General features: G+C 47.1%; 1 protein-coding gene across 9 annotated transcripts in view; it reads right to left on the bottom strand.

The window, feature by feature from the left end:
• Nucleotides 1–27,257, bottom strand: part of PFKFB3 (6-phosphofructo-2-kinase/fructose-2,6-biphosphatase 3) — a 94,633-nt gene that overhangs the window by 9,637 nt on the left and 57,739 nt on the right. For 6 of the 9 annotated variants that reach the window (XM_075925983.1, XM_075925981.1, XM_075925982.1 and 3 more), the window contains 10 exons: nt 10,346–10,471; nt 9,603–9,699; nt 8,956–9,022; nt 8,267–8,341; nt 7,410–7,466; nt 4,500–4,624; nt 3,065–3,272; nt 2,649–2,795; nt 1,985–2,089; nt 340–469 (listed from right to left, as the gene is read on the bottom strand). In XM_075925983.1, coding sequence (XP_075782098.1) covers nt 340–469; nt 1,985–2,089; nt 2,649–2,795; nt 3,065–3,272; nt 4,500–4,624; nt 7,410–7,466; nt 8,267–8,341; nt 8,956–9,022; nt 9,603–9,699; nt 10,346–10,430 — 1,096 coding nt within the window. In that variant the 5' untranslated portion in view covers nt 10,431–10,471. Of the gene's footprint in view, nt 1–339; nt 470–1,984; nt 2,090–2,648; nt 2,796–3,064; nt 3,273–4,499; nt 4,625–7,409; nt 7,467–8,266; nt 8,342–8,955; nt 9,023–9,602; nt 9,700–10,345; nt 10,472–12,406; nt 12,462–17,779; nt 18,734–27,257 lie in introns of those variants that run through there. The other 3 variants (XM_075925978.1, XM_075925979.1, XM_075925980.1) reach the window with 3 other exon arrangements.

Below are 27,257 nucleotides of genomic sequence, written 5' to 3'. Positions count from 1 at the left end.
CAAACCCCAACTCTACATCTGGCCCAATATCCCTGGCTAGCTGCAATGACAACAGTTCCCATCTTTTAGATCAGCAGTAGGATCAGACAGAGACTGACAGCCAGCTCCTCAGGCTAGCCCAGGTGGTCACTTGGAGATGCCAAAGGTCCTACAGATATTCAGAAGAATAACACTGCAATAGCCCAAAGGCTGGAGCGAGGACCAGCAGCAGATGGAGGACCTGCCCTCTCAGTGACCCGGCCACTTCACGATCCACCCACCCTTGAATCCCAGTGTAGGACGGTCAGAAATCGCAGGGGACCTAGTTGCAACCTGCTGAGACAGCCTAGTGACACATACCCGCGCTCTTGTCTAGGAAATAAGCCAGGAGGCATCGCATCACAGCCTGGTGACAGATCACAAGGACGTTCTCCTGCCTCTCCAGCTCCATGATGACTGGCTCCAGGCGCTGCACCAGATCTTGGTAGGACTGCAAAACAAACAGAGCTAGAGATAAATTCACCGACTTAAAAGGAGTCACCATTTTGGTCCATCTACAGAGTTTATGCTTTATACCAAGTGAAACCCGCAAAAAGTTCCTGGAGTTTGGAGCTGTACCCATGACTTGTAGGACACTGCAGCAGGAATACTCTTGAAAGATGCATTACATGGGGTCTGTAATAAGAGGCATTGCCTTCTCCTACTGGGCTCTTCTACACTGGACGTATTCACAACCCTCCTCTCCTACTGCACAGAAGATTCACCGCCACCATCTGAGATCCACCACAGAGCCAGCAAGTTTGCCTGGTGTTCGTGCCCCTCCTCTTCTGAACCATGGACATCTCTCCCTCAAAAATGAATTTAGTACTGGTGACAGCTTCCAATTCAATCAGCCTTACAGGTTGAGGTCTTTAGTCAGAACACAGGAGGCAGAGGCAGTGTGAGATCCCACATGCTGCTAAGCTGTTTGAATGATACAGACCACCCCCTTATGAATCAGGAGGGGGTTTTGGAACATCTCAGTGGAACATCTAGTCCTTGGCTTCCCTGCAGAGACTGCCAGCAAGGGGGCCAACCATTCACTTGGAATTGACTTTTAGTCACTGGTAACATGGATTTGAATTGGTGAATTCTTAGGAAAAGGTCCTATTATTAATCCCTTCAAAGGAATTTCAGCTGGCCTCTAAAATGAACAGGCCACATCTTGTGGCAGAACACTAAATACAAGGTCACGTCTCTGTTTGGTTAGTAGGAGGAGAAAGACCCCCTAAAAACGAGACAGAATTCTACTTTGTATCTAAAATCCACAAGGTTTAAGCAGCTCCTTGGAGTTTGAGAGGATATGGATTTCGGAAGCTTGTTTTTCTACAAGAGCCGTAAACTCCAGAGACCTGGAGTGCAGAAACACCTCTGTGCAGAAACAAGAGCAGTAGCTGGTGGGGATTTGAGCCCTACCATCAATATTAGGCCCATCACTATTCCACACCCATTTGGAATATGCCTTAACTATGAAATTCACATGCCTCTATTTTCAAGGAGCACATTATTTCATCCCTCCTAACAATATGACATCAGCTCGCTCCTCAAGCCAGCAGGAAGCCCTGGAGAGATGTTACCATCAGCCCTAGATAGATGCCTGAGGGCAGAGGAGGAAAGAACTCCTTTGAGATGAAAGAGGCTGTTTTACATTAAATCCAAGGCCAGATTCAGATACCTTTACTGAGATTAAGCAGCACGTTATGCCTCAAACAGTCTTGGTGAAATCAATGGGACCATCCATCAATTTGACAAAGGTGTCAGAACTGGCCCATAATAATTTGACAAGAGTCCAGAAGGGGTTGGCACTCACATCTAGGTACCAATTTAGCTTGAGGTACTCAGAGACCCTAGACTGACTCATCTCTCTCCTGCCTTTTAGGATGGATGTAATGCGGAAGGACATATGGACAGGCACATATGTGGCATTTCAGACCAGTCACATCCCAGAGTTTCCCTGCAGACATACCTCTCCAGAAGGGTAGCGGTAATAGTACTTGTCCTGATCGCGTAAAGCAAATTCTTCTGGATGCTGCTCCTTGATCTCTTCGTAAGTCATCTCCTCGCATACACCCTGCAAGAACAAGATACCCCGCTCAAGGTTATTTAAAGCGCAGCAGACAGATGCCAATCAATGCAAGTACCAGGCAACCATACGGCAAACCCTTCTGCACACGGAATAAACTGCACTTGGCCCCCTAAGACTTCAGCCATGGCATGTAGTGGGTGACAGCAATTTTAAGCCAGCTTGTCGTCTCAAAACCTATTAACGAGTGTCACGGCAGTACCACATATGCTCACAAAACCAGGCCGGGAAACAGTATCGCCTCTTTACGTCTCTGGAGAGGTTCGACGTCCCTGCTTGTGAAAGCTCAACATCAGCAATGACTGTCAGAGCTAGGTACGGAGTCAGCTTCCCCAATTCAGCCCTGGCCTTCCTCTTCCCACCCCAGCTATTACAGCTCCAGGCCTCTCCTGGATAAAATCAGGCAAACTAGCCAAGTCACAACAGATTGGAGTGGCCAAACCTTGCCTCCACGGTGACATTTGGGCAGAGACAGAAGGCCAATGCGCCCTCTCCACTCTCCCCCAGATTGACTGTTGGCAATTGGTAATCCAGGGAAGATGCTTACTGCATCAATTTCGTTGAGCGCTTTCCACTGCTCATAGGGCAGCTTGAGAGCTTCTGCTGTTTGGATTGTTCTCTTGAGTTGGCTGGTCCAGACTTTGAGGTCCTTCAGGTTCTGCTCCTCCACAAATTTGTTCAATGAGTTGGCAAACTAAAGGAGATAAAAGGAGGTTGGTGGTGTCAGTCTGGTAACGTTTTAGGCCCTCATCTTACTACAGTTGGTGTCTAGATGGTCCTGCTTAACCCCGGATTTCAGAGGAGCACTTTTAGGTGCCAGCACTGAATTGGCAGCATTTCAGAAGAGGCATCCAGCCCGATACTAAGTACAAAGGTGGCATCGGAAACGCCTCGTCTCAAACGGCACATTACACAGCGCTTGCTCCCACCTTCCCGAATATAAGAGGGGGATTGCTCCCCTACCTTCTTGCCCCTGTTCGAGAGTCCCGAGTCGCCTCCAATCTTCCCTTTGAGGTTGAAGTCACTCTCTCCGTGCCGACACAGATAAATGGTGCGTGGCTGGACATGGATGTTCATTAGGTAATAGACAATCCTGCTCTGGATGTGATCCTGGACCCTGTTCACCAGGAACCTCCGGCCAACATCAATCACTTTGATCAGAGACAAATCCCTGCAGAAACCAAGGCAAGGAGCAATGACGGAAGGAAGGCAGCTCTTGAGACTAGACTGTCAAGGGATATAATCCCCATGTTAAAAGGATTTGCTGCAGGGTTTATTTCATGGTCGCTCTATGGACTCCCTTTGAAATCACTGTTACATTGAGACTGGCTAGGTAATCTCCGTTTTCTTTGTTGCATTAAAAAAAAAGATTAAGTAAGATTTTTCTGACTCCAGGCCCATCGCTGGTAGCTAGCTTAAGCCTCCATTGCATTGTTTGAGAGATCTAGGGTAAGGGAGCAACCCTCGCCCCCCCCCCCCCCCCCCCATGTGGCTTTTGCACCTTGGGACAGCTGGGATTGACAGCACATTGAATGATCGATTACCCCCAAAACGCTGAAGGCACAGGGAAAGTCAGAGAGTACAGGAGTCACTTATGTTAAAAACAAGTGTTTGCAAATGGAGACATAGAAGAGATAAATACTCCAGCACTGCAAACCAGAACTAAATCTATCCAGAGTCACTTTGGCTGGCCAAGGCTACCTGTGTACCTGCTCTGGCTGGAGAGTTTATCATGGTAAGGGACAGCTTCCACCCAGAAGGCACAACGTTACACAGCTTTGGTGGAACAATGTCAAAAGATTCAGAGAAGCACCCAAAGCTCAGCTGCTCCTCCAAAGCTTTTGGGTCTGGAAACCAGATGGAAAGACTCAGGAAGTCAGCAAATCCTGCTTCTGGTCAGCCCAGAAATCACATGCAAGAAGTACAGACTCTCTGGGTACGTCTAGACTGTATTCTAAAATAGAAATAAGATAAGATACGCAATTTGCAATACGTATTTTGAAATTTGGCGCATCTACACGGCACCAAATTTCAAAATAAAGCACTATTTCAAGACAATCCCTTATTCCTCGTGGAACAAGGTTTATAGGGATGCTGAAATAGCATGTCTGTTATTTTGAAAGTTATTTTGAAATAGTGGACGCATTCCTTGGACACGGGGTAGCTATTTGGGGATACCTTAGGTATCCCCAAATAGCTTTGCAGTCTAGATGCACCCTCTCAGTCCTCCGGAAGAGGGTAGAGTTTAATATGAGAGATTGGAGCGCAGTATTCCTTTATTGTAATAAATTCACTTAATCAAATAGAAACAAATACAGATCTATACTTCATTGCCCTTTTCTTCCAAGACAAAACCCCTCCAAGCCAAGCCATTTCAAAACTCAGCGCAACTCCTTACTTGTCATAGTTATCTGGGTCAAGCGGCTGGTAACTGGCCTGGTAACAATTGATTCTCTTCATAAAGTCTTCCATGGCATCAGTTGAGTTACAGTCTCTATAATCCGGGCTGGACAATTTAACTTCCTGCAGCAATAAATACAGAAAGCAAACCAATGAGTCATCAGAACGCTTTCTGTACAGACAAAAGCTTTAAGTCAGTCAGTCAATGGGCAAGGCAAACACAATAGGTCTCGGAACAAACAGGTTGTTCTGCTATCAGGTGTCAAAATTATTCCAAGAGTCACTGACTGAGCCGCTTACAGTTAGCAAGTAGAATAAGAATCAAATGAAAAGTGTAAGATAGGTAAACACATGGCTGCAGAGCACATCTTGGGTCACCATTTCCATTCAGAATCAAAGGTTATCTAGCTAAAGTATTTCTCAGTGATTTAGCCTAAATATTTTGGTGTCAAGAAGAGAGAAGTCAGTCCAGGGACAGTCAGAGCTCCCCAATGATACAGCTGAACACACCAAGCGAAAAAATACATTATCCAAAGGCTGAAAGGAGAGCCACTGAGAACTCCATGGTTTGATGGGAAAATGGAAAGCAAGTGACCTTAGGCAAGATAGATGTGCAGCACATAGCAGACGGGGGTCCTGGGCCATGAATAGCTACTGAATTATACATAATTTAAATGTTCTGGGCCTCAGTTTCCCCATCTGGATAATGGAGGTAATAATGTTTTTACTTCCTCCCATAAGCCTCATTAGTTAGCATTTGTGAATTGCTTTGAGATCCTTGGATGACATGCTGAAAGGGCACAATGATATTCAACATGTACTCTAAGGTCTTGATTTTGCAGCACCAAGTTTTAGTATTGCCTCTCACAATTGCTTACATGTGTCAGTAACACTCTGCATTAACATGGAACCCAATGCCACACTCGTGCGAGTAAAGTAAGTGTGTCCAGAAGTGTTTGCGGTATGGGGATCTTGTGTAATTATAATTTATTTTCCTTCCCTGCATCTGAGCACTAACACACTGTTAATTTGTAAGGTCCAGTGAAGCAAAAACCTAGATACACCTTCGGTGCCAATTTTATCTCCAATCACCTGTTCATGTATGAACTACTTTGATGTTCTTGAAGCATGTGAGGTGTAAGCTGTCTATAGAGACAAGAAGGGAAATAACCAAATCAAGAGTTAGGATAGTGCTCCCTTATCTGTCTGAATAGAACTCAAAGCTCTGTATGCAGCTGGTACCATTAAAGGAATTCTATGGAAAAGTGAGAGAGGAATCAGTCCCACATGTGGTGATGACAGACACTGATCCAAGACAAACTGGGACCATAAAACCTCGTCATCTAGGGACAAAGGGCATTCAGCCAACGGCATCTGAGGTACTGTACAATGACTTGGAAATGACGTGGTGTATAAGCTGGAGATAAGACTGGAGGTTGGAACAGTGCCAGATAATAGTTTATTTCTATTATGAAAATACGCTTTCCCTGCTGAAGGCCAACCCTAAAGCTGGGGGTAGGGGTGTCACTGCTTATGACATAGGAGCAGGTGGGGCAGACAGCTTCTCAAGAAGGAAGTTGCATGCCATCAATAATTCAACCTCAGCTAGGAAAAAAGTGCATAGTGAGGCTTGGTTATTCTTTTCTTGTGCATCTGTTTAATAGGAGACCTTGAGTTAAGTTTTCAAAAAGCAACAAAGTGACTTAGGCGCTTAAGTCCCTTTGACTTTCACGGAGATTTAGGCTTCAAGGTAATTTTTAAATGGTCACTTAAGCACTTTTGGGGAAAAAAACCCTGCCCCTTCTTATTAAGTAAGAAAGTGGGAAAATTTTATAATATGTTATGAGGCATGTGTGCGCCTCAGTTTCCCCCCTACCTTGGTTTGCTTCTGAGTGCTGGGAAAAAAAAAGAGTTATGTTTGCTCTCAGAATAGTGGTATATATCTTAGAGATAAGACTGGAGGTTGGAATAGTGCCAGGTAACAGCTTAGCAGGGAAAGCTTATTTTCACGAAAGAAATAAAGGCCAACACTAAACCAGGGAGTCACTGCTTATGACATAGGTGGGACAATCAATTAGCTGAAGCCAGCCCAGATCAACAACCGGCCCAGACAAAAAATGGGAGCTCAAGATATGAATCACTGAACCTCACTAGCAGCAAGCTAGGGCCAGGAAAAGAGGAGGGGCTGTGAACACAGCATGGTCCTTATTGGAGAACCAAGGACAGGCGTGGCCAATAGGGGACAAAGGAGGCAGCTTCTGGAAGAAGCTCAGGGCTCTCTTGCCTGAAATGGGCAAAGGAAGTCAGAGTCAGATCCTGAACAGCTCATCTGTTCTTCACTCTTGCTGGTGAGTCGTGGCTTGACCAGAAAGGACTACACTTTAACCTTCATTTCTCAGGGCTCACCTTCATTTCTCGGGGCTCACCTAAGGACTTCCAATGCTGCCGACCACTTGACTAATAAATCCTACTCCTACCAGGAGTCTACTTCAGCTGGACTTGCTGAGCAGAGCTTAGGTGCTGAAGGCCAGCATCTTAATCCAGGAGGCTGTGAAGCAGCGTGAACTACCCTGAAGGAAGAGTGCACTCTGGGGGGTGGGGAGAGGGATGTCTTGCACACTGAAGAGTTTCCTCTGAGAGGCTGTTCAAAAGGATGGGTGCGGAACACATCCTATGGTTCTGTGACAGCTATATATTGAAAGAATTGGCATGGGAGAGATCAGAGAAGACTGCAAGTGATGGCTGTATTCAAATGTCAGTCTTTATTCACTCCCTGCGCTGAGGCAGGTAAATCCTAAAAATCCTCAGCTACCCCAGTACAGCTACAGTACAATAAGCAGATCAAGTAAAGTCAGATACAATCTGTGCAACTACAGGATTTAGAAAGAGAGTAGCTTTCCATTCTCACCATAACATTAGTGGCAACCACGGATGGGTCATTGCAAACAGATTCAATGAAGAACACCTGGAAGGCAAAGCAAACGCCAGTTGAAGATAGGCAGTGAAACAGGAAGTTTATTACATCCAGCCGCAGTGTCTGCACTCACCACTCCATGCAATTATGAGAAAAGGGTTTCAAAACTATTTCCTAACCCACCACATGAAAACTCCCCCTCTCAACAGTTCATCTGTTTTATTCCCCTTGGCTTGGAGATCTTGGGGGGGGGGGGGGGGGGGGGGGGGGCAGAGGGGAGGAGAGAAGAGTGGTGTGAAAACATTCTGACACTTCGTTTCCACTAGCTTGGGCTCACCAGTGGGAGCTAGAGCAGCTCCCTTCCTGCCACAGACAGGGGCTGCTCTGAGCATCCAGAGCAGCCCCCGTCTTTGGTGGGCCTGGGAGAGGCGGGCCACTGGCACGGAGCAGCCCGGCCACAGCAGGAGGGTCGCTCCAGCCCAGCTGAGCTGGAGTATCTCTCCCCCCCCCCCCCCCCCCGCCATTAGTTAACCAGTTACACATGAAGTTTACGTGACATTTTACATCCTTACTGGAAACCCAGGGTCAATTCCCTGCTTCACCACACAGGAAGCCTGCGACCTTCGGCAAGTCATTTGGGCCCAGATATTCAAATGTAGGTAGGTACCTAACTCCCAAGTGAGGCAACTAAAAATACCATTGAGGACCTGGGTGTTAGTCTCGGTCTTTGATTCTCCCCATCTGAAAACAGCATTTCCTCACCTCAAAGGGGGTGTTGTGAGGCCTGAGAGATACCCAGCTACTATGCCACATAGCACCCTTAGAGAACCAGAAGTCTGATGTATACGGACCTTGAATCCATTTTCTTTGGCAAAGTTTACGATCATTCCTCTTCTCTCCCTTGTTGTATTGGTAGCATCAAAAACCTGTATAACAAAAATGCCAGGGCAGTCACCTTGGGGGAGGGGGATTTAAATAGTTCCCAGGGGAGAAGGAGAGAGAGTTTTGTTCTGACAATATATTTGCTGGGGTAGCAAATCAACAAAAGAAAGTAACAAATGCATCACTTAAGGCAGCATTCAGTTATAATCCTTTGTATCGGAGAACGAAGCATGGCAGTAAAGACTTGCAAAACAGAAGGGAACAAAAAAACTTAATGGAGCAGGTAATTGGCAAAGGAAGGATGGTCTTAAGGCACTGAAGTTGTGGGTTCAACTCCTGAATCTCCAAAAAGCTTCCTTTGCAGACCTGGGCAAGTGACTTAATTCCTCTGCCCACTCCACCCCTGCAAGCAGCAGGTATAATACTTGTAAGGGGGCAGTGAGGTTTTGGATACTGCGGTGATGGGACCATTATGGAGAACAAGAGCGGAAGGCCTCCTGTAACGATGCCTCTTCCCCAGAGTGCTGTTCCAGCATGCAGAGCATGGGCCGCAGGATGCAGGTCACTGAGGGTCTCTCTCAGCACACTCTGACCGGGGAGCATTCAGAAGATTGAAACAGGCCTCGTTTCAATCTAGCCGGCCCCTCTCTGAACTTACTGCGATCTGGCCACCTTCCTCCGACAGGTACAATTTGACGTCTCTCAAGGCAGCTAAGGCACATTGTCTGCAGCAGAGGAAGAAAGAGACGTGTTTCCTAAGTAACCAGAGATGCTTATAAGAGCCAGCATATCAGTCCTAATGAAGAGGCCTTAAAAATTTCAACTCCTCCCAACTTGTCCTACAACCCACAATTCCTGGTACGTGCAAGGACGGACATCGACCGCTCGGCAGCCCAGAGCTGTGCGGCCCAAAGCCCCATTCAGGCATTTACCACCAGGCCATAGAAAGCGGCTTCACATCTGTGAGCCTCAGTTTGCCCATTTTGCAGATGGGCATCACAACCCAGATGGGTTTATGGGTCCTGAGCACCTCTCAAAAAGTCAGGCCCCAACACCCAGAATCAGTGCTGAAATCCCTTTCAGGATCGGGTCCTAAACCCTGAATGGGAAACCAAATGAGAGAAGCTGGGCGGAGGCAGGGTAGCAGGAGAAATCTAGAGTCCAGGTCAGACTACACTTCCCATTACACTGCTCTGACTCCACAGTAATCCCATTCAATTCGGGGGGGAGGGTTGCCCCCAAATTATAGCAGGTTTTGGGTCAGAACACAGGAGGATTAACAGAATAAGGCAACAGCAAACTTACTTCCGGACTCTCATGGCCTCCTCGTTGTCGGGGCGGAAGAAGTCATAGGAGCTGTAATGCTTCACCGCCTCCCGGCGATACTCTCCCACATTGAAAACTGCAAGGTGAAGGCAGGAAGTGAGTACAGCATTGGAAAGGGGCCAGCAAGCATGTCCCATATACAGCTCAGCTGGCTCCAGGAGCACAAAAGTATGGACAGAACCCATCCAGAGATTGGCAGGAAAAGGGTTAACTCTTCTCCCCCTCTCTCAGCACTCTGACTACAAAAATAGCATCTCCAGCCGGCATTCTCCAGGGATCCCAGCTGTAAGGGTGTCAAACATGGTAGGAGGGCTCAGCAGCCAATTGCTCTACTGCAAGGAGCATCCAGCCAAGCACCACTCTCGGAATAGATCCAAGAGCCAGATACTCCCTTGGAAGAGGTGGAGCAAAAAGCCTTTGGGAAATCCCTCATACACCGAACGCTGCAGCAAGAAGCCCTTTCAATAAACAAACCACATGGGCTCAGCTCCTTGGCGAAAAGCAAACATCGGAGTAGAGTCACGCGTCAACAGAAGGGTTGGGAGACAGGATGTGGCTGGGCTGAAGCCACCACGCAGTCAGGGTCCTCTCTAGGATCCTTCCCCCAGATGGATACAGGGAGATCCTGTCAGGCTCAATCCACTGGAGTTTAACTCCGCAGGCACATCCCCAGTGAACCAGGGCACGTGTCTTCTAGCAGGAACGGCCGGCTAGGGCCTCACCTTTTGTTGGGACACCAATCCAGTTGAGGTAGCGAGTCAGCTTCTTGGAGATGTAGGTCTTCCCCCGCGCTGGAAGGCCCACCATAACAATCACAGTGGGGGAATTGGTAAGCTGCGGTCCGCAGGCTGCAATGAGGAAAGAACACACAAGCTGCCATTACAATCCTTCAATACCACGCCTGCAAAGTTTGACGAAACGGATATCATGGCGCATGCTACTGCTCTAGTGTCCAGCTAGTCCATTGAGAGCTGGAGAAAATCTTATACCTTCCCCCATTTTATCTTATCTCCCCTCCCCCAACCCAAACAACTGGCACCAAGCATTGAAACCTCAAGTCTGCGAATCAGCTGACTCTGTCTGGCAATGGGATCTGCCGAGTGAACACGTGTCAAACGGAGCACAGATGTAAAGCAGACGACAGCCCTGGAGTTGCGGGGTAACAAATGACGGATGCAACAGCCTGATGAAACCAAGCAACACCTGAAACATCACTTGTGCGGCCTACAGTGCACAGGAGGTGGGAATCATGAGACGACTATGAATGCACCCCTAGTCTCATGAGCACTGACGTACCAGGAGAGGAGGCAGAGAAATCTTATAGCAGAAGCTCAGGATTGGGAGACATGGTTCTACTCCCAGCTCTCACCAGTATTCCCTGTAAACTAAGCACTTGGATGGCCATCTAAGAGAGATTCAAACACTGCCCAAGTGATCAGCAGAGTGCCCACAGCCAGCCGCATGGGTTTCTACTGGTGGTGCACATCTGTACATGCCTTGGTGTACATAAATGTTTATTCCGCACATGGATAGAAAAAAATTATGAGGGAACATTGGCTCTAACACAGGCTTCCCGCAGAACCATGGGCAAGTTTACTTCACCCTTCCATGCCTCAGTTTCCCCATTTGTAAAAAACAGACAATACCATCTCTCCCACTGCATAGGCACACAAGCAGACTACTTCAATAAAGCACTAGAGGAATGCATGCTACAATGGCATGATTTACATGTTTGGTTTGCTAGAAGGACAGCAGCATACTGAAACCCAAGACACCTGTCATGGGAATCTCGTTCCCAGAAGAGTCACTCCATTTCAGAGCTTTTTAGAACTTTTAATGGGCTGTTCTGGCATATGATTGTCTGTCAATCTAGATCTTTAGTATAAACAAGTAGCTCACTGGGATTCAAGAGGCACTGACCGAAGCTGGCCTGACTGGCACCAGCTCCGATGTTAAGTCTGCCTTAGGAACAAGGAGTTTCCAGATCACAGATGCCTGAGGAAAAATTGCACCTCAGTAATGCTCTTTGCTGCAGCCACTGGCAAGACAGCGCCGTACTCACACAAGGGCATTTTGCAGTTGGATCACTACAGCATCAACTTGCAGCAGATATGGTCAAGTTAAATCACTCCCTGTCCCCACTTTGTGACTTCCACTTCCTCTTATTCCACTCCCACAAGATTCAAGTGTTCCTGAAGCCCTTGAGCACAGCGTCCTGAACATCCCAGGGACACAGGAGTGCAAACATCCTTGGCTGCAAGTGACTTCTCAGTGACAGGGCCTTTAGTCACATTGCTCCGGTGACAGTGCAAAACTGGTGCTCATGAATGCAAGACAGAGCAACAATGCTAGCCAGACATAGATATAGTGCAAGTCTTGTTCAGGCATCTTTCCCCACTCGGCAAATACACCTCCATCCGTTCCTGCAGAACCCCCTGGTCTAATCTAGTTCAGTCCATCTGTGCTCAGGAAGACACCCAAATAAGGCACTGGATTTGTGATGCAGGAAAATAAAATCCATGAACAACTAAGATGTGGCCAGTGCACTTAAGCTTGTGGACATGACTGGGCGTGGGAGGGGAGGGGTATATAAACCCCTGAAGGAGAATAAACCCACAGCCCCTCCCAAAGAGCTGTCTTTGAATGAGTAACAGCTTTTAAATGAACACAGGCATACAACTGACCAACTCTTGTGCTTAAAAAAGGACAGAAATAGAATGTAACTAATGCGTATCAGAGTTGTGGCAATTCAGAAATGGTCCTTTACTGCCTCCACCGCTTACCACATGTAAAAATGCTATTTTGAAGCAGGTACTTTTGCATCAATGGAATGAAATTCAGTTCAGAGATATTAACAACTCTGCCAAATTCTTGTATTTAGTCATTTCCAGCCTCAACAAGGTTTTTAGGAAGAGTCCCAACACTCCACAAGGGAAGAGAAACCCATAGGAAAGGCTCCTAAACCTCAAGGCATAGGACTGGCACTACATCAAGGATAGAAAAAAATGCAAGAAAGGATGACCCATCTCGTTAATGGCCTAACAGAATCTGGATTATAGCAGAGTTATTTAGTGCTCCATGATACACTGTATGCAAAACCTCCTAGCCTTCATGCAAAGCATAAAAAGAGTCTTAAATAAGAACTCAGCAGGAAGTTATCTGCAGTCCTCATTTTTATACACAAGCCCTTCAAGGACATTTTTCCTTCATTCCTTACAACACTGTTAGTCCTGTTTAGTCTGTCAGCCTCATCAGAATGGCATGCAAGGAGTGAATGTCTAGTGTTGTTACAGAAAGAAAAGTAAACTTAATAACTAAACAGACTGAAGATGAGTATTATATCTGCACCAAATAAACAGGACTCCAATCTCTTCTACTCTGATGCAGCCAATCTGGATCATGCGATTTGCTGAGCTCTGCCAATATGTTTGGATGGTGCATGCAAGAGGCAGATTACTAAAAGGGAAGGGGGATGGAATTTCTCTCAAACTAGATTTGGGAGTCTCAGAAAAATTTAAGGGATGCAGATTTCTTTCAAGGCTGACAAAATGCTATGCAGCTAGAACAGGACAAATTTCCACCACCTTGCTTCATTCAAAAAATCCCTTAAAGTTATCAGGAAAAGCACAGACAGGTACAAAATTAGACCAACAGAGAAAAAGACCAGTTAGATCCTCAAGTCCATTCCCCTTGCCAATATTCAATAGAGCTGACTAACAGAGTAATGGACCTTAGCCAAGAAGGGTCAATACTGAAAAAATCAAAGACTGACGGAATTAGAGATGTAACAGAATTATTTCCAATGTATGGAGCATCTCGTGAAAATGCAGAATTGTCCCCACTTAGGGTTCAGAGCAGTCTGTTAAGGATGCCACGTGATGGAAGCTTTCACCACTTCCCCAAATGGTCCTGTCTCACTTACAGTCCGATCTGGCTCACAGGGACTTCATTAGTATTGGGCTGTGAAGCTCTTACTCTGCAAAAGACTAAATCTAAACAGTGAAATGCCAAGAGAGAAAACTTTTGAGCTGTTCAGGGAGCAATTTTCTTCCCTCTTATTGTACAAAACATAGTGGGTCAATTTTAAACGCATACACAATTTTTCTTGAATTAAGGGAGGGGGGCGGGGAAGCGAAGATGGTTTTGAAACACTCCAGTAATGCAAGTCTGAAAGGAATAATAAATTGGAGAGTCTACTGAGCCTTGCTCTCCTGAATTAACAGCTCTTTTTCCAGACTCTGCTGTTTGGCTTGAAGGAGAGTTTCCCCAATTTTCCCAGTTGAGCTCACCAAATCAGAACTGGGCTACACTATTCCTATTACAAGAAATCTGCAATCCCAGACCACTGGGCTGCACTGCACATTACAGTGCTTCTCCGTCTCAGCACTCCCATCCACAGAGCTGAATTCTCACCACTTGGCTAGGGAGGGTGGGAGGTGAAACCTAATTTGCTCCCTTCCCCCATAGCAGACAAAGGATCCACAACACTGAGCCAAGAGGCATTTTGCCAATTGTGCTCGACATTAAAAATAAATAGATACTTGAAGAGGGAAGGGAATTGGACGGTTCGCTTCACTGAATATTTCATTATTCTTACGCTCCAATTAATTAAATCTGACCCTGGAAAGATGCGCATGCACATATACACACAGGCAGAATTAGAAATCTTAGGGGCTGATCCTCAGAGGTGCTGAGCACACAGACTGCTCCCAATGATTTCAAGAGTTCTGCAGGAGGGGAGTATCTTAAATTGGAATTTTTCATCCAATGCATTTTAAGAAAGCCTATCAACTCTGGGCTGGGGAGAACCACTGTAATAAATTATTATACCTCCGAAAGAAAAGTAGCAGCTGAAAACTGTATGGGCACTTGCTTGTTAAAACACCTGATCTACAGTCTTTCAATTGATGTTAACAGGACGTAGAGATCACAGACTAGATGAAAACCCTCAAAAGGTGCAAAACAAGGGAGCAAGTAAAATGAAACAATGATTTAGTTAATCCTTTCTGGCCACCGCTAAAAATATTACATTTTAATGTAATCAGGACAAGTTGGGACTGTAAAGAGGATTCAGCCAAGATCTTTAGCAAATGCGTACATTGGCTTTTGTGCATTTAATTCACCAGGGCAATGTTTATTTTTACTATCTAAAGATTGTTAATTTATGCTGAACAAACAGAATACAAGCTGCATGATCATCACAAACAACATTTCGAGGGGGACTACAAGAAATGTATGCAATATAGCTGTGTAATCATTTCTATGATGCATATACTTGATAAAAATACCTATGCATATTGCACACATGTATTTTATAAAGAGATTTAAAAACACTTAAAGCATCCCTATGGCTTTTTCAGCATTGTGGGCATGCATGCAGATGTTTGTGCATGTATGCACAAATACAGTGTGTGTATACACACACACACACACACACACACGGTATATAATTGCATTATGCATATCATTGTATACACAGAAAATGCACATATAAATGTTGGTACACATGCATGTTCAGCAAGGATGAAGGAGAAGTACCAGCCATGCATGCTCAGCTATTCCATGCACACACACCCCTCCCCTTGGAAAGGAGAGGCTCTGCCCATTAAGCCGTCTGCAGAAACCTGGCTGCACAGACCCTACGTGAGAGACGTGCAGCTTGACAGAAATTGAATGGATCACCACCAAAAGGCAGGAGGCAGGCATCATTTCACATCCATTCAATCTCTCCCAACAAGAAGTCAGAAAAATTCGACTCATTGTTTTTCACAGGCACAAAATCAAGCTTTTTGATGGTACTTAAAAAAGACGCCCTCACCCCCCTCCTTTCCCACACAGATATCCCAGCCTGCTCCATAAAGCTATTTCCTACTCCATTTAATCTACACATCTGCCTGACAAAGGAACGCAGGAGGCAGCATCAAACTCCTCACGTAACCCTGTTCTGGGAGATTGTACCAAATCTGGGAGAAATACAACAGGTCTGACTTTTTCTTATGCTTTGGCAACACTGGTATAGTTTCTCCCTCCGATAAAATTTCCTAATGGATTTGCCAACCAAAGTAAATGAGACCAAAGAATCAGGCAGAGACCACATTTGTTTTCCTTATTTGTTGTAAAATCGTATTGGCATTCAACACACACAATTACATATTTCAGAGTCAAGAAAGCCAGCATAGTCAATGTCTGGTTTTTGACTCCAGCTTTTAAAAGGTGCAGTATTTCTGGTCCAGGGACACAAATGCGCAAGCTACTTTAAAATGATAAAGCTTAGTTAAAAGACAAGACTGGTGTCTCTAACTTCCCAAATTACTGCTGTATATTCCTAGAGTGCAGAATATATGCAACCCTCACCTCAAAAGAGCAGTATTTTACAAAGATCTCTAACATGCTTATTTAGGAATTGTTACAGTTCCCTGACTTGCGTCTTTACAGCTTTGCTTACAAGTAAGTTGACCAACTCCTGAACAGTAACACCTATATGACTCCCGCGTTTTGTGGTTCAATTTTTAGGCTATGAGGCTTTCCCGTTCGTGCCAATGTATGAAGCTGTTTCAGTGTTAACTTCATTATTCACTCCGCTGACCCCTTTCATCTCTCTCCTAAGGGATCACAACCCGTCTGTTAAAGTCAAGTCACTTATGCAGCTCATGTTGAACATGGAAGGCAAAGGGCGAGCGAGAGATTTCAAGCACTCAGCCTACTCTCACTGAAGTGGATAGGAAAACTCCAAGCAGAATCAGGCTTTTGCCAGCCACAGCCGAAATAAAACCTGAGTGAATGGGTTAACAGTGTGAGCCTGATCTATCACTCCTCTGTCATCCTACATGCACTTTTAAAAAATTCGGTCGGTCGTATTTACATCAAGACGTGAGGGGCTCTGAAAGTGTGTTAGAGAAATCAGCATTAGTATCCCGGGATGGGGGAGGCTTGTCCTTCCAGTGTCTCTGGACTAAAGGAGCCTATCCAAAGCTAGATGAAGGCAAATGGACACGTGACCCACCACTCCAGCAGCACCCAGCCACCGCAAGTTGCCTCTTGCTGGCAGAGCTAAAAGTGAATTATTGGATCCACATGGATCCCTGATAAAAAGCCAAAAAAGCGAGGGGGGGGGAAGGAGAGGCAAAGAGAGCGAGGAATGCTACAAACGTTGTGCTTAAAACCAATGGGGGACTCTTCAATTCTGCACCAGGGGAGAGACACCTCAGCCAGCGCCACCACAGTGCCCCGGTCCCGTGTCTAACGCAGCCCCGGGATGGAGGACGGGAAGGAGGAGGCTGCACAGTGGATCGGGCCTCCCTTCCGGGGCCCGGCCGCGGAGCATGCACAGTTGGATGCGGCAAATCCATCATCACCTCCATCCTCTTTCCGCAGCCGCATGGACTGGAGTAGTCAGTCACACGAGCCGGCAGCAGCGAGCAGCACTGCCTCCAGCCATGCGCGCAGCCGGGGGAGGCGCTGCGGCTAGACCGGGGCTAGAGAGCATTTCAGGTCACACACATGGCCTTCGCAGACATCCTGCCCCCGGCCCTAGCCAGCCCGGAAGCACTGAACTCAGGGGCGCCGGCTCACCACATACAAGGGGCCCTCCCCATGCCCAGCTCAAGGTAGCTTGAGCGCAGACGTGGGAGTATGTTCCTCCCCCCCACCCGTGCGCTCGGTGGGTTGGCCTCCCGGGAAAAGCCTCCTGACAAAGATGGGGCGCCCCAGTTTCCCTGGGCCTGGCGTCTCCTCTAGTGCCCAATGCAGTCCGAAGTGGCCATGTCACGTTGCAACGCTCCTGGTCAGGTTTCAAATCCGAGACACTGGAGGAGGGTCGCCCAAAGGGATAAATCCGTGGCACGCAGGACGGCCCCTTCCAACAAGGGGTTCGCCCTCCCCCACCCCCCCAGCATCCCCATCACATCTCTTCGGAAGGCGAGAGGGACACAAACCCCCCAACTCGCGGCACCCCGCGCCAGGACACGCAGCCACCGCGTGTGAAATATACACCATAGCCCACCCGGCTGGGGTGTCTAGCACCCAGCGACAGGCTCTGTGGTGCGGGAAACCCTGCGGCTTATTCCCGCCCCTTCCCGCACATCTGCACCCAGGTCCGCACTACTACACTCGCATCTACGCCCCCCCCCCTTCCCTCCGGGCTACGCTATACTCACATCTGCGGGGCAGCGCAGGGAAGTTATCATTGGGGAGCCAAATCTTCTGGATCCGGCTTTGCGTCAGCTCCATGGGCATTTTTACAACCAAGGTCGGGTTGCGCTCCGGGTCCGCCTTAGTGGGTATATGCACGCTGCAGCACTTGATGCTTTAGTCTCTTAAGGCTTCTTAAAACGCAGCTATTGCCAAGTCAGGGGCGGGGCAGGGCTGGGAACAGCCTTGGGGCCAGCAGCGAGGGGGGCCCCAGTGGCCGCAGGCTGCACGTGTTCCACGGGAGGGAGAGCCCGGCTCTGGCCGGTCAGCCCGCTTGGAATGCTCCTCTACTGCGGAATTTCCCCGGGGCCTCCCTGTGCAGGAGCCGCTGGGGGAAGGTGCCAGCTAAAAGGGTTCCCAGGAGCCTTCTTCCACCTCCTGCCTCTCGCGTGTGACTGCCCCGGCTCCCACCTCGCCGCAGCTATTTCTACGAAAAGACCGGCCGGCAAACCCTGCGTCATGCACAGCCCGCCCCTCACAAGCGGAGGCGGGGGAAATGCTTTCACTCTCCAACCCTGCAGGGAGCAGCGGGCATTGGAGACGCTGGCTGGGCTGCCCCCGTGTGGCGGCTCGCCCGGCTGCAGCCACCCGCCGGAATCCACAAGCAACCCCCGGACAAAAGACTCTTCTTTCCATTCGGGAGACAACCCGGTAAAAATCAATGCCCGCCACGCGACTCGGAGTCCTTGTAAAGCTCGCGCCCTGGCAGGCAGGGTGCATGCAGGTCTGGCTAGCGTCCCACGCAGCTCTATGCAATCCCCTCTGTCATTATTATGATGGTTAGCCAGCAGCCTGGGGATTAAGGGGTTAACTACACCTAGACAGGTGGGAGTGACCAGTAGGAATGTAGGTGGGACTTTCAAAACTGGGACAAAGGAATTTGGGTTTTTTTTCCCTTTCTCCCTTTTGTCTCTCGGGTGTCCTCTGCAGCTACAGAGAGGGACAAGCATGTCTCTCTCTCTCCAAGGCACCATTCTTCATTTTCTGTAAGTAGGGTAAGGTTTAGGTAGTTTCGTTAGGCTTTATTGTTTTAAGGGTTGGGTATGGGATCTGAGATCTGGCACTGTTTAAAGATGTTTTGGCTTTTCTTTGTAACTAAGTTCTAGGCCCATGGAGTTTCTCCATGAGTATATTTTGTTACCTTCCTATCTAGTCATTATGCCTGCAACAGGAATATTGTTGTAATAATAAAAGTTCTTTCTTTTCTTTTTATTAACCTGGCAGTGGTTAATTGTGTGCCCTGATTTTTATTTTAGGGGCGAGATTTCCCAAATGATCTCCCCTGATTTCTTTATCAACATTTGGGTGGTGGCAGCGGAAGTTTTATTCCCAAGATCTAGGTTTTTAAGATTTTGGGGGAAGTTTTATACCAAAGCCTGGTAGATAAGGCTTTGGGGTACACTTGCTGGCCCCCATTTCTGCATTTATCATGCCACAGTGGGGAAGGAGCCATGACATCGCACCAATACCGGGCGGGCGTTTTATACACCAGGTATAGAACACACGTGTATTGCTCAGTCGTAGATACAATTCTTCCCACCTCTAAAGGCAGAGCTCTCCTATTCATATAGGGGGAATTAATGCTGCTTTGCAACTACACCGTTTAAAGGACAGGCCACTGAACGATCTTGGAAAATCCTCTAAATCGCACATGGATTATGCACACCTGGTACCAATGGATCATTTCCCTGTACAGGGTGTGGACCCTAAATAGGAATGCAGGGAACGGATTCCTCCCCATGAAGGGGCGAAATCCAAATGCAAAGATTTCGTTTTTAAAACCAGAACATTTAAAAGCCCCGCCTCTTTCTTTTTTGCTGCCTGCCCTTTCCGGGAAGCTTGATGCGACCACTCGGAGACCAGGAGCTTGTTTTTATAGTAAAATAGAGTTTATTATTTAATATCGATCATCGAAAACGGGGCACGAACAGATTTGGGTGAACACACCCCCTCGGATTCCTGGGCTGACACACAAAAGGCAAAACCAGGGAGAGGTGTGGCCTGCCGGGTGCAGGCACGTCCCTCACGTTCCGCATGACTCTGCGGGGAAGCCCCAGCCCTCACTACAGACTCTCCTTTCATCACAGCTGGATGCACTTGCTGCAGCAGGGAGATGCAGCCGGCTGGCTCTCCAGCCTGCCGGTGGACGCTGATCCCTACCTTCTCTCGTATTTACACAATACAATAATAAGATCATTGGGATAAAAAGGGCCCTAGTTTCTAATATCCAGGTATTAAGGACACAGGATCTGAGCCCTGTGCCCTTAATACTCAGGGAAGTCAACAGAAATTTCAGATCTTGCTCTTCAAATGGACATAAGGATTTCAAACAAAACACATGGAAGGAGGATTTTCTAAGGATTCAACAGGCTTTTGGTCAAGTCCAGAATAACCAGGGCACAAAGCAAGAATAAATCATGGCGGTTAATGGGAGAGCAGGAGGATAACTTTGCTAAGGGTAATATTGAGTTTAATTCCCTGCAGGATTAATATCAGATTATGGTTAGATTCCATGACCTATAGGGACCATGCACTTGCTGCTGCCAGGTCAACATTTTATGAGAAAGGCATTGCACCAGACTGATTAAGATTTAATTTCTAAATTAAACAGATTATTTTCTGATGGTCAGATTCCTGCAAGCTACCTTTTCACTTTAAAACAATGCTTCTAGCAGATGCACCACAACTGCCAGTAATCCCAGGAAGTAAACTAACATCACAAATAAAGATGTAGAGATAAAATCATGGAAGGGCTAGAGAAATATACCCCCAGCTTGTAAATGGCATGTCTCCAGCATTCCAAAAGCTGCTTCATTTAAAAATGGAGCAAATCCTTAGGGAATAAAGTGTTACAACACCATTAACTTCAGTAGAGCTATGACAATCAATCAAGGATCTGCCCCCTTGCTTCTACTTATTTTGTGTAGAAAGTTTAGAAGCTGTGAGAAACTCAAGATATGGTGAGAAGCGCAATACCCCCCCCCCTCCCCTCCAAGATATTATTAGATGCTACATTATACCCCATTATGCAGTAATGGGACTCATGAATCTGCTTTAATAAATTTTAACATAGCTATCATTCTTGAAAACTAAGCCATTCCAACAAATCGGCACAACATTTAGTGTAAACTAGTTTTACACTCCAGTGCATTCTTGATTTCCAGAAGTAAATCTCCATTTGTTATAAATACATAGTGAGAACATTTTAATTTGCAGTAAATATACAAATCACATGTGTAAATATACCCTGGATTAAGGAGATTAAAGTGCAAGGTTCCCCAAAAATATACTGGAGGGACCAAGTAAAGGAGTTGGAGAAAAAATCCCCAAGGGATTGACCGGCAAATACAATTGTACATCAAGAGCAGAGAGTTGTTAGAAAATCTGGTAGTGCAGTTCCCTGCAGATCAAACAAGCAGTTAAACACTACAACATACAATTTAGGCATCAAGCATCCTTGTTATATCCATATGATAAATCATAGGTTTAGAAGAGACCTTGAGGGGCAGTTTAATGCCCCTGCTAAGGTAAAGTACAGCTATATAGCCCTGATTGGTTTGTATCCATAGAAGCGAAGGCACTACATTTTCATCAGTGAAAGAATTTCTCATATCAACTTTCCCAAGGAGTCATGAGTTTCTGGGAGGGTTTCATTGTGTCTGACTTGCAATAGGCTGGCCCTATGCTGTTCCCATTGCCAAAGTGCAGCAACAGTGTGTCCACTAAAGCCAGTAGTTCATCCTAGATTTTAAAAGATGCCATGAGAAGGCATTGAAATGTTTTCACACTCTTATGTGTGTAATAAGCTTTTTCTTCCTACTTATTACTTTACCAGATGCCCAGAGAAAAGGCTGGAGAAAGGAGGGGCTATTAAGCAACCTGATTGTCCACACCTGAAGGATCCTTAAGCTCGATAGGTAAACACTTACAGAAAATGGAGCCCAAATGGGCAGAAGTAGGCAGGACTGGTGTAAGGCCAGGAAGAAAGGGCAGAAGGAGTGCAGCAAGGAAGCTAGTGGGTCTCTGGGTTTAGAGGGGGAAACTGAGTAAACCCAGGGAAGGAGTAAATGTCCAAGACTCCTGGCCCTCGGGGTGATGGATGGAAGAAGCCTGATAGAGGTAGAATAGAAAGCAGCCCTGGGAAATAGCAGGATTTTGGGATGGAGCTGACTTTGGCAGGAACTTGGAGTGGTTGGTGGGTGAATGGCCCAGGTTTCCTGCCTGCCACGGGGGAAGTGACAAACTTGAACTGGACGGAGGACTGCTGAGAACTACAGCTAGTGATCCAGTCCTGAGAGACTTTGGAAGGGAGAAACCACATAGCACCCTGGCTGGAGGGTGTAGTCACGTAGAGGCAGCACCACGACTCCTGGAACGTGAACAAGGCTGCAGCACAGGTGAGAGAGAAGTGGTGTCAGATCAGACAGGGCTATTCCCCAGATGCAGTGACAAGCAGGCACCGGACCACTGGACACTTGTACATCCCGTTCAACCTGGAAGACTTGAGAATGACTAGGGAGCTGGTAAGGTAAGGACATCACAGGTATCAAGGATGTGAAACCGGCTTGAATTAAAAATCAGATCCCCTTTCAAGTGGGCTACATAATTATTACTGGTCAAAAATCCCAGAAATAGGAGCCTAAAGTTAGGTACATACTTATCCTATGTGATCAGATTTTCCAAAGCTGTGAATAGCCAGCAACCCCCCCTGAGTCAAACTGAGGGTGTGGTCACTGGTGTCTGTGCAATTTCAGAGGCAACACTGAAGGGGTCGTAAGTAAACAGAATATAAGGAAAAGCGTGGGGTTCTTTGCAGCAGCTCCTGTCTAAAGTCCAGTGGTAAACAGCACAGCTTCTCCTACACACCAACATGCTTATCACTTTTGTAAGTAAGTTTTCATACACTGCTTCCCCATCCAGGGGCCAGGAGTTTAGTTAATTCCCTTTTATGAGGGTGTGAGACTGGAAGTTATTTAGCAGGGGCAGGCTGTGCGCTACTCAGCATTGTGTGTCAGGCCGCTAGTCACGCAGTGTTCCCCGCAGGTCACCCAAGGTGAGGGAGGGATGCCTCTATCAAACAAAAAGGAAAAGCCAGTTCTCTCTGGACAGCAGAACCACAGGGAATGGACAGAATCTGGCAGTAAGAGCTGCAGAGGGAGGCATGCAAATACTAAAGGTCATTATGGGATATTCAGGAACAAGAAAGTCCTTTGGATTTGGATTCAAAATGCTTCCTGTGCACTCGCCAGCCCAATGCCATCAGTTAAGAAGCAGTGCTACCAGCGGATCTAGCTAAAGATTGATCTAGGTGATGTTTTGTCTGCACAGACGTTGCATCCTGCTAGAATTTGCCATACTGCTGCTGCAGGTATAAAATTAGATGGCACAAGCAATGTCCCCTCTCCTCTTTTCCATGCATGTGTGGAATAATATTATGTGAACGTGCACCACCAATAGAAACAGAACCTAGCTGTGGGTGCTCTGCTAATTAGCTGGGTGGCATTTGAACTTCTCCTGTGTGACTGCAGAAGCATTCAGGGAACAATGTGCACCAAGTTCTTCTCCTCCTCCTATTCATATGCAACACTAGCCTCTTTTATACTGCAGCAGCTAAGGCCTTGTATCTTGGAAATTCCACCAATCCACTCAGGGATTTATAGCCCCCCCATGTCTATAGCATGGGAGTGCTTCCAAGATTAGTTCTAGAGGTACATGGACAGAGCTATGCAGGTATCGGACTGGAGTAGAAGGGCATGTTGCTTACAGATAAGGGTTTATATGCATTGGCAGCCTTTGGGAAGTAGGTGGCATACTTGCATAGCAGCTCCACACAGCAAACTCACTCTAGTCCATTGCTAGTTCCCAGCTCTCAGGAGAACCAAATACAAACTAATTTTTAAAAGTAAAGAAGCAAGCAAATTTGCATTTAAAAAGGAGCTTCAAATGAGGCACGAATCAAAAGGAAGAAAATGTGGAACTTGAGAAACACAAGGGCCTCGTGTCAGCCACAGACAGAAGGGCCTGAGAACACAGTACATTACCGTTTCCATTACACATCTCACTATGCTAGCTTTTAAATTCCTAAAGTCAGCATCTGAAATTGGCTTTTGGCTGCAGTAACTATATGGGAGCACTGCGAGTGTTCTTTTGTCTATTTTTCCCTTAAGAGAGGGAAGGAAATTCTATGAATGGTATTTTGGTGCATTTCAGATGCTTTTTAGCCACTACTAGATTCTAGCAACTTAGTTTGCATTAAGTAGCCTTCAAATAGTCTGGTGAAATTAAGCCTGTTAGAATTAGGCTCTGGATGAGCCAGTGCTCCTACCCCTAAGAGAGAAAGGAAACCGGAAATGCCTTTAAATAGCTTTGGGTAAGTAGCCTTTGAGTTCTGATCTCCTGGGTACATAATTTCTCTTCCCTTTCTCTTGTTGTTCAAGGGTGGTGGTGTCCTGTAGATTATTAGAACACTAAGATGCATGGTGTCAGATTTTTCAGTTCTTACACCAAACAACCAGTTCCCATTAACTTTAATGTGAATTGTTGATTTCAAATGCCCTTTCAAAGATCCCAGCAAAATCGGTAAGAGCTGCAGACTGCTCAGCAGCACTTCAGATAATCAAGCCACTTAGCTGCCTAAATATAGTCTTAGATGCCTTTGATTTAGATGCCCACTGAATTTCTGTCCCCTGGGCTCCTTTAAAAAACTGGGACTTGTGTTTTCAAAGCTTTGGCCTATGTGTTTAATTCTTTTCTGCTTCTCTGCTGTTAGAAACACAAGTGCCGGACACCAAACCTCACACCTGTGTATGCTCCAAGTCTTCTGGAGGCATGAGTCAGGATCTAAACCTGTGGTCCCCAACACGGTGCCCGCAGGGGCATTTCTCGGCGCCCGCCAAGTGCTCAGGGCTGGCCTGGCCCCGGGCACGTGGCGCACTGAGCGCCAGCCCCGGGGGCGCCGCGGATTCACCCCCTGCGGCGCATGGAGGGGGGAGAAAGCGCCAGCGCCGGCCCCGGGCGCGCGGCGCTTGGGGGAGAGAGCGCACCGGTCCCGGGCGCGCGGCGCTTGGGGGAGAGAGCGCCGGCCACGGAATGCGGCTATGGGGGGGACCCGCCCCCCCGGGCGCCCAGCGGGCGAACGGCCATGCCCCCTGGCGTCCGGCAACCCCAAATGGTTGGGGACCACTGATCTAAACGTAGGACCTGGTGTCTGATGGATCAACCAAAGCCCATATAGAGCAAAATGCTACAGACTTGGCCCATCTTTAGTAAAAAGTCTCCCTATTAATATCCACTGTACAGAAATAAGGAATGACACTGATTTTTAAGAATGCTGACTCCAAAGAAACATGACTCATTCTTATTCCCAAGGAAGCTTGTGTCACATCCAGGTTTCATGGTCTAAAGTTTGGATAGGAAACCAGGTTCACTTCTGCATAATGTGACAAAAAACAGAATATAAACTGCAGAGGAAGAGGCTGAGTCAGCCAGAGCAACCTGATAATCTGCAAAGTCTCATGGAATCAGAAAGGGATGTTACATATTTATCATTACAATGACTCTGGACTTAGCATGCCGGCCAGATGAGGTCAGGATGTATTGAGAGTATTATGCAAAAGATGCCCAAAGCTTAATGGCTCCAAAGCTTAATGGATATCACACTCCAAAGAGAGTCACTCCCATGGCCAAGGAAGAGAGTTACAAGAAAAATAGTGGGCATTCATTGATAGCTTGGGCTATAACTACAGATTCAGCATATGGATCACTTGATTACCTATTCGTTCATTCCCTCTGAAACACTTGGCATTAGCCAATGTCAAAAGACAGGATACTGGGTTACACTGGCCTTTAGTCTGACCCAGTACGGCTGTTCTTATGTTGTTGTTATTGGGAATTACTTCACATGCTGTTACAAAAAACATTTAAAATCACTGTGCTTTCCCCCAGGATTCATGTGAAGCGACTGCAAGCAATGCAACAAGGCTGCAGGAAAAGAAAGCAGGGGTTCAGTCACTAAACCTCTGCCTGCCAGAGGGACTGGATAACAAGGAATGGATCTTGATAATCGCCCTCTTCTGTTCATTTTCTCTGAAGCATCTGGCACCAGATGCTGTTGGAAGACAGGAAATTGGGCTAGGGGTCAGTGGTTCCCAAACTTTTCAGCATCATGCCTCCTTGATTTCTGAGAAACCCTCACGCCCTCCCCACCCACCCCAAATAAATCAGGAAAACTTGGGGTGCTATTGACAGGGGGTGTGACTGGGTCACCTCACGGCCCACCTGGGTGTCTAGAGGGAACCACTGGGGGAGGGGCAAAGGTGCTCCCCCAGACCAATCATGGTCCGTGGGTGGGAAAGCACTCTGGCTCCGCCCCTTCCGCTCAAGGCCCCACCCCCTTACGCTCAAGTGAAGTGGCCACTGCCAAAAAGTTATTGCCCACCTCTGATCTAGATCATCTTCATTCAGTGTCATGCCTCCTTTTCTCCACTCTGCACTGGCTCTGCAAAGGCGTACCAGCCTCCAATTTATATCTGTGCCTTTGCACCGGTGCAATTCCCCCTGGGCCAGACTACGTTGGAGGCCTTACTCCGGCAGTGATATGACTGCGACTATTTGAGGATGAAGGTGCTACACTTGTAGAGCAAGGGTAACGGATTCCGTGCCCCCTGAGGGAGCCAGATAAGGATCCCATGATCAAAATACATGATTGCAACATCGAAGTACTCGGTGTCCAGTTTTGTAACATTCAGATTTGTCGTTCAACCTGAAGTGCAAGTGAAACCCCTTCCTTCCCCATTAAACAATTAACAAAATACCCATGATATGAGAGGATGAGACATTCATATCGCTTAGCAGTAGAAGCCAGATACTCGATTGCAATATATTTAGAGTCAAACTTCAGCCTTCCCGGAAACTGCTGCGGGTGGAGCAGTTTGATGGAGTCCTGATTTACCCAATTCAGAAGCAGAGTAACTTCTGCTGCCAAGGGAAGTCCCTGTGTGCTAGAGAGGAGTGGTTGCCGGAACAGGACAAGCAGCTCAGTTCAAACATTGCCCAGGGAAGCTCATCCTCCAATTTCTGAACAGTCCAAACTAAGGATGTTAAATTGCAGTTATCAGGCTAATCAATACAAATTGTGTCAACTACACGATTAGTCGATAAGGATCACTCTGCAGAGCTGCAGTGGGGGTAGCCCTAGGAGCCAGCTCGAGCCACCCACACTGTGGCTCTGCATTTGAAATGTAGTAAGAGCTGCCGGACTCTTGCTACATTTAAGATGCATAGGCACATCATCCAGGACCAACTGGAGCTGGGACTGCTAGGTCCCAGCTCATGCTGAGTCCAGCAGCTCCTGTTTGCGGCTCAGCCTGAATGCGGGGGAACAGCAGTACCGGGGGGACGATACTGGGGGGAGAACCAGCTTTTAAACTGGCTTCCCCTAGCATC

This window comes from Pelodiscus sinensis, chromosome 1, assembly GCF_049634645.1.
Source record: "Pelodiscus sinensis isolate JC-2024 chromosome 1, ASM4963464v1, whole genome shotgun sequence".
In the NCBI taxonomy this organism is placed as follows: Eukaryota; Metazoa; Chordata; order Testudines; family Trionychidae; genus Pelodiscus; species Pelodiscus sinensis.
This window is presented reverse-complemented; position numbering and strand designations above follow the sequence as displayed.